Source organism: Cloeon dipterum, chromosome 2 (assembly GCF_949628265.1).
Source record: "Cloeon dipterum chromosome 2, ieCloDipt1.1, whole genome shotgun sequence".
NCBI lineage: Eukaryota > Metazoa > Arthropoda > Insecta > Ephemeroptera > Baetidae > Cloeon > Cloeon dipterum.
Genome location: NC_088787.1, coordinates 5,584,489 through 5,590,670, shown reverse-complemented (window position 1 = coordinate 5,590,670; position 6,182 = coordinate 5,584,489). Strand labels below are relative to the sequence as shown.

Here is a 6,182-nt window from a genome sequence, read left to right as displayed (position 1 = left end):
GCGTCGGCTAATTATTGTATTTTTTGAGAAGATTTAAGAAATTGGTTGCACTTTGGTCATCCATCGTGAAGGCGAAGAAGAGGTCGAGATTTGCGGCAGTGCCCGCCACGGCGCCCCACTGACGACTTATTGACCTTCGTGCGATTTTCAGCGCGAAAGCTCTTTTGGTGCTCGTGTCGCGGATCACGTAATACTCGTCGCAAACTTACCTTATTTCTCATCTAATCTTTTTGTTTTATACCAGAGTGATACCAGCCATTGCACGAAATTGAAAGAGGCCGTTGATCCTTAGCCCTGCCAGAGCTGGATCTTTTTTTAAATTAAAATTTTGTTTAAAACCAGAGGTTCAAACAAGAACGCGAGCAGTGAGGCAGCTGTATAGTCTGATGAAAATAATTGCGTGCACTAGAAACGATTCGTTTGGCCACTTTCCTCCAGTCGGCGTGGTTCACCTCTCTAAAAGTGCGTCATTACGTTATTATCGCAAAAAAAATGTGTAACAAACGGGGCAAATATTTTTGTTCCAAGCATTTTCTCTTCTTTGCTAATTTCATTTATAATTTTTATTTAATTTAGATATTCGTCACAATGTTAAATATTTTGTTTATATGCCGTTTGATTAAAATCGGAAACATAGAAATAATTAGAAACAAAGCTTCCCTTTTTTTAAACGTAATTTTACAATTTCCGGTGTCAACTGTGAACATGTTACTGTGTGAATAAGTACGTTCATTTTCGATTTTCTTTCTCTGCTGCTCTGTTGCTTGGAGGGCGCAAGGGTCAAGTTCAATATCAAGCCAGCGAGATTCGCATCTGAGGTCATCGTGACCTAGTTTTCATTTCCAGTTCACGTGATTCTCATCGCCAGCAGTTTTGGCTGAACACGTGCTCTGTAAACACTGGCTCTTACTGCGATTTTTTAATTTTTATTTTTAAATTATCTTTCATGCGGAGAACCAAAACAAATTATTCAAAAAAAATAATTGATGATTATTTTTTAATAAAATCAACGTGGGCCAGATTTGTGTGACGCGCAGATATTGCGTCCGGTGGAGTGTGGCGGGAAAAAACGGTCACGTGAAAATGCGCGAAAAGAAGCAAGTTTTGGTCAATATTGTGACGCATAATTTGCATTACTTGAACTAATTGTGTCTTTTGGATCGTAAAAACAAACTCGCCATCTTGCATCTGCGCAGTGAGAATCAATTTTATCGCACATCTGACCCCCGCTGAATAAAATAGAGATCTCTTTGATAAAGAACTCTTTTAATTAATAGCCGAACTCTACTCTAGCGTCACGGTGGCATTGGTGCTAATTTTTATTCGAAAGACTATTGCTCCATTTTGGTTATCAATCGCAGAAGGCGGCTTAAGCAGCGAGACTCAGCGCTCGGCGGAAAGCGAAAAAGAGCAGAGAGCAGCCGCGTCATCCGCCCGCTTTTTATTTACGCGGCGGCCAAGGAGCGGCATGCTGGGCTCTGCGAGTTTTAAGTGAAAATTATCAATTTTTAGAGCAGAACTATTTCTAATTACATTTAAATGTCATAAATTTTAGTTAATTAAAATGCTAAGAACCAATTAAGAAGGAATTAATGAATTTCGGCACTGAGAGAGGCGCCTTTGAGGATTCGCGTTGGCTAAATTTAATATGACTTTGGCTGTCTGTCTCGGCGTGAAGAAGATGAAGTGGCCGAGATTTGAGTCAGTGTCCGCCACGGCGCCCCACTGATGACCTATTAATGACCTTGTATTTATTCTCGCTATCGTCGGCGCAAAAGCTCTTGGTGCTCCACTCGCTGATCACGTTCTCATCACTCTTACCTTATTTCTCATTTAATTCGTTAAATCATGGCAGAGTAATGCCACAAACTGCTCGAAAGTGAGAGAGGCTGCGTTGTTCCTTGGCCCTGCCGGAGCTGGTTCTTTTTGATAAATTAAATTTTTTTAATAAAACTTCGGATGTAATCAAAATGAGGTTGGAAAAACGTGTAACTGCATCCAATTTAAATCCAAAAAAACTATTTTCAAGAATAAATAGCAGTCTGCAATTTATGTAACTATTTAAGAAAAAAAAATAAGAAATTTGACAAATTTATGTTTAATTATTGTTAAGAAAACAGCCTGTCACTAACTTGGCAAACGCACAAAATAAATAAAAGATAATTAAAGCAGCTAGTCTACTAAAAGCAAACTAGAAACACCGTCAATATTTTTCCTTCGCAAGTCCTATTCTTCTTCCTTCTTGAACTCTATTACCTTCATTACTTACCCAGAGTGGTATGCTAAAACAGTCGAAAGAAATGTGGATTCTCACCGCAGCATCATAAAGAAGGGAGACCAGGCCACGGAAGGTCACGGATTTGACCTCTTTCTCTTCTCTCAAATGTGTGATAAGCACAAAGTAGGGTCGAGTAAAATATTATCGTGTTTCTGGGTTTCATATTAAAAGCCAAGCAATTTTTTTAGAAAAGACAGTAAAAATATATTTTGATAAGAGATAATGCTGTCTGCTATCTACATTTTTCTAATGATTAACTATTAATTCCCTTTTTGCTAAAACACCTTTTTGTTTCAAAACCCCACATTTAATTTCGGAATGAAATTTCCGGCGTATTTTCCACGATCCAGTCCATGTAACTTGCGACGTCAGCGAACAAAGAATAGTAATTTTGGTGACAGTACCATGCTTCATTGCCGTCCACTAACTTCACTTTTTTTGATTTTCCGAAGCTGACAATGCCCCTGATGAACCAACGGCCGTCTTTTTCCACGGAAAGGCTGCCTCCGCTGTCCCCGTTGCAGGTGGTCGTTCCTGAATTAATGAATACAATTTAAAAATCAGTGATGGATAATTGAGAAGTGTGCTAACCGTTCGTGTAACCGGCGCAAAAATTGTCTCCCGGCCTTAAATGTTTCGCGAAAAACCTCCTGCTTGACAAGTAGCACTCTTTGTGATCTCTAATCGGCAGTCGAGCCTCTTGCAGTTCATCTGTGCGCGTGTGGTTGTCGACAAGCCCGAACCCAACAGCCTTCAGTAGAAAAAAAAACAAAATTAAATCGATATTTCGAACTCACGTATATCCGATACCATAGCTTCAGTTCCAGCCACTCTAGTCAAGTTGGAGTCCTCGTTCCACAGGCAAATTGGTCGGGCGTGGGCGGTTATGCTAATTTTTTCACTCAAAATCATTATACCGACGTCGCTTTTGGTTTCTGTGTCGTTATATTTCGGGTGCACGGTCAGACTTCGGACCTAAAAGTTTTCAAAATTGTTATGGGAGACAATTAAATTTACGTGGAAGGTAAAAACCAATCTTCTCTGGACACCAGGAGCTGTTCTTTGTCTTCTATCATACATCCCGATAGTAACTATGAAGTCCTCTGCTTCTGATTCATCGATGCAATGTGCGGCTGAATTGAAAATTTTTTAAATCAAAGTCATGAAATGCATCATTTGTTTGCTTCACTGTACCAGTCAAAACAACTGTGGGTGAAATCAGTGTCCCGCCACAGGTTGTTCTAGTTTCAGAATTCTTAATGAAAGCATGCCATGGGTGGTTGCCTCTCTGAGCTATTGTTCCGTGTAAAATAAATTTGGTCCCTTTTGATTCTTCGGAAGAATCGTCATTTCCTCGTTTCCTTCTTGTTGACGTCGGATTACTTCCACAGTTTGGGAAACTGAGGTTGTCTGGCGCGGTGAATCCTTTTTTAAGATAAATGAAATTACTGTGCGCCGAGCTTATTTGTGTGAAATTACCTCTCGGTTGTTTTGTCTGCGGGATCGGGCGTAGAGCATAAATGTCTTTTGCGTGCCTTGTGATCTCGTCCATGTATGCCAATATATCCAAATATACAGGTATTCGTTCCAAACCATAATATCTAATACCTCTCAAGAAATAACGGCCTTTGTAGAAATTGATGAGATATTTATTAACTGTGTGGCATTAAATGAATGTCATTGGAATAGAATTAGATATGTATTTTTGTATAAATCTTACAATTAGTGCCATTCTCGACACACAGGATATTCTGGATGGGAATTCTATTAGTTTTCAAATGTTCCAATTCAGTCCTGTTTAGAACCCTGCTACAGTTGCTTAGGACCGCCTTTATTCCTGTAAAATTTGAAAAATACGAAGCATCATGTCACTTTGGGCAATTAACTATATAGCTTGTGCCACCCCGCGCTCCGCTAAAACGCGCGAATCCGCACCCTCATCAAAAACACACCACGTAAAGGAGCATTAAGAGAGTAAAAAAGTCATACTTACGCTCGACCTTTACAATATTAAAGCTTAAAGGAAATATATATTTATAAAATATCTTCATAAATAGTGGAAGTTCATTAATATGGGGAGTTAATAAATAAATTTGAATCGGCTCAGGAAATTGAGAAATAAACTGTTTTACTCTAGACGAAGACACATTTTTTACTTTGTTTGACTATAAGAATAATAGAATATTAGAATAATACTACATTTTTTGGCCATTAATTTCAAATTAAAATGTTGTCACAAATAGGTTTCTAATAATATATCTAACGTATCTTGTAGACTTACCTTCATTGGGTGGCACACTCTAGAAAATAAAATTAATAGTTAGTCGAAGAAACTACTAAAATTAAAAGTTTGAAAATACGGAAAATACGAACCAACAATGAATGCCATTCAAAGTAGGATGATTCTGTTTGAAGTTTCAAGTCCATTACGTTGTCACGGTTAAACAAACAAATGGGAGCTACGACCTCACTCGGCATTTTCTCAGTTATATAAATCATGAGTGTTTTAGAAGCTGTCAGATTTATGGCAATTTCAATTACATCCAGTACCTTTAATAATTGAAAATGACATGTACAAACAAGGTGAATGCTGAAAATGGTAAAAAATAATTACTTTGACGGATTGTCTGATGCATTCCTCTTCTGTTGTGCGACCACCACAATTATACGGAAATACCCGTAGATCACTAGCACTTGTAAACCCACGGCGGCAATGACCTAGAGACAACAAAAATCTTTGTTGTTGAAATTCTTAACAGTAAAGATGTTCATCATGTTACCCAATCCAAGTATAGATCTTTGAGAAATAATTATTAATGGTGCCATGCAAAAATAACCAGCACGTTTAATTTCAACCAACACGTTCTTCCATTTCCGCCAATTTGTTTCGTTTCCACAGTTCTGGCTACTCAAGTTTTCTCCTTCGTCAAAATCTGTAAGGAGAAAATGTGAATTCAAGATAGCAAACCTACTACTCTTAAAGCCGAGTGGTTGTTAATTAATTAATGTGTTTCTTTTTGTTCATATTTAACCATTCGGTGAAATTTCCTTCTTTTTAACCTTACCGCGGGTTACGAGCTCTCACCCCTGGTTCCCATAACACCGTGGGGGGCGTATAACATGTAGCCCGATTGGCCGGAAAGGAGCTTTCGCCCAATCGAGGCAATCTTTTCGCCTCCCCACACTGAGTTATTTCATTGAAACGCCAGACATCTGTCCCTAAAGCCGCTGGGAAGGTGCGCAAACCAGCAAGCGGCACCTCCAGCAGCCCGTTAGTTGAGCTATTTGAGCATTTCGAGTCACTAAACTAACCACATTCTGCCATCTTTGACATTGGGCAGCCTGTATTTTGATATTTAGATCCCCGAACTGCTCAAAAATCTCCCATTGCCTTGAAACTAATGTCTTAACAAATGCGAGAGCAATGGTTTTATCCATCAAATTATATGATGAACAAAAATTCGTTTCAAATTTTTCAATCAACTAACTTAAATTAAAATGAGCAAAAAATTTTTAGCAATGCTCTTACACGGAGCTGGAAAGTAGGCGTGGCTCTGATTGTCAGACGTTTGTGCGGCGCAAAGCGCGAGGCTGAGGAGGACGAGAAGTCCAAGCCGCATCGTATGGTTTCTTCTCTGCACGCGCGATGGACCAGGGCTGCTGCTCCGACCGTCGCCCACGGCACTCCCAGTCAGATTAAATTATCAAGTGTCGGCATTAAAAACGATACTTTTGGTCCCTTTGCCCCGGCGACTGACCTCTATGAAGTGCGTCATTGCGTTATCGCCACAAATTGCGAAACATGCGGCCTAAATATTTTATTACAACACACTTTCTTTACTTTGCTAACTTTAATTATTTTTTATTAAATTTATATTTTTGGGCACAATGGTAAGTAGCTATT

General features: G+C 39.1%; 1 protein-coding gene across 1 annotated transcript; it reads right to left on the bottom strand.

Moving 5' to 3' along the window:
- Window positions 1-2,457: 2,457 nt before the first annotated feature.
- LOC135937657 (transmembrane protease serine 9-like) lies at window positions 2,458-5,962 on the bottom strand. Its single transcript, XM_065480838.1, has 12 exons — window positions 5,808-5,962; window positions 5,059-5,211; window positions 4,893-4,996; window positions 4,652-4,828; window positions 4,560-4,578; window positions 3,999-4,115; window positions 3,758-3,934; window positions 3,473-3,703; window positions 3,311-3,411; window positions 3,089-3,253; window positions 2,870-3,029; window positions 2,458-2,812 (listed from the first exon to the last, which is right to left on the bottom strand). The coding sequence occupies exons 1-12, from the start codon at window positions 5,896-5,898 to the stop codon at window positions 2,586-2,588; spliced, it is 1,722 nt and encodes a 573-aa protein (XP_065336910.1). The 5' UTR covers window positions 5,899-5,962; the 3' UTR covers window positions 2,458-2,585.
- Between the last annotated feature and the right edge of the window lie 220 nt (window positions 5,963-6,182).

Coding starts and splice junctions, on each gene's coding strand:
- LOC135937657 (XM_065480838.1), bottom strand. CDS start 5,898: ATGCGGCTTGGACTTCTCGTCCTCCTCAGCCTCGCGCTTTGCGCCGCA. Junction 3,030..3,088: donor TGGCTGGAACTGAAGCTATG/GTATCGGATATA, acceptor TTTCTACTGAAG/GCTGTTGGGTTCGGGCTTGT. Junction 2,813..2,869: donor TTGCGCCGGTTACACGAACG/GTTAGCACACTT, acceptor TCATTAATTCAG/GAACGACCACCTGCAACGGG.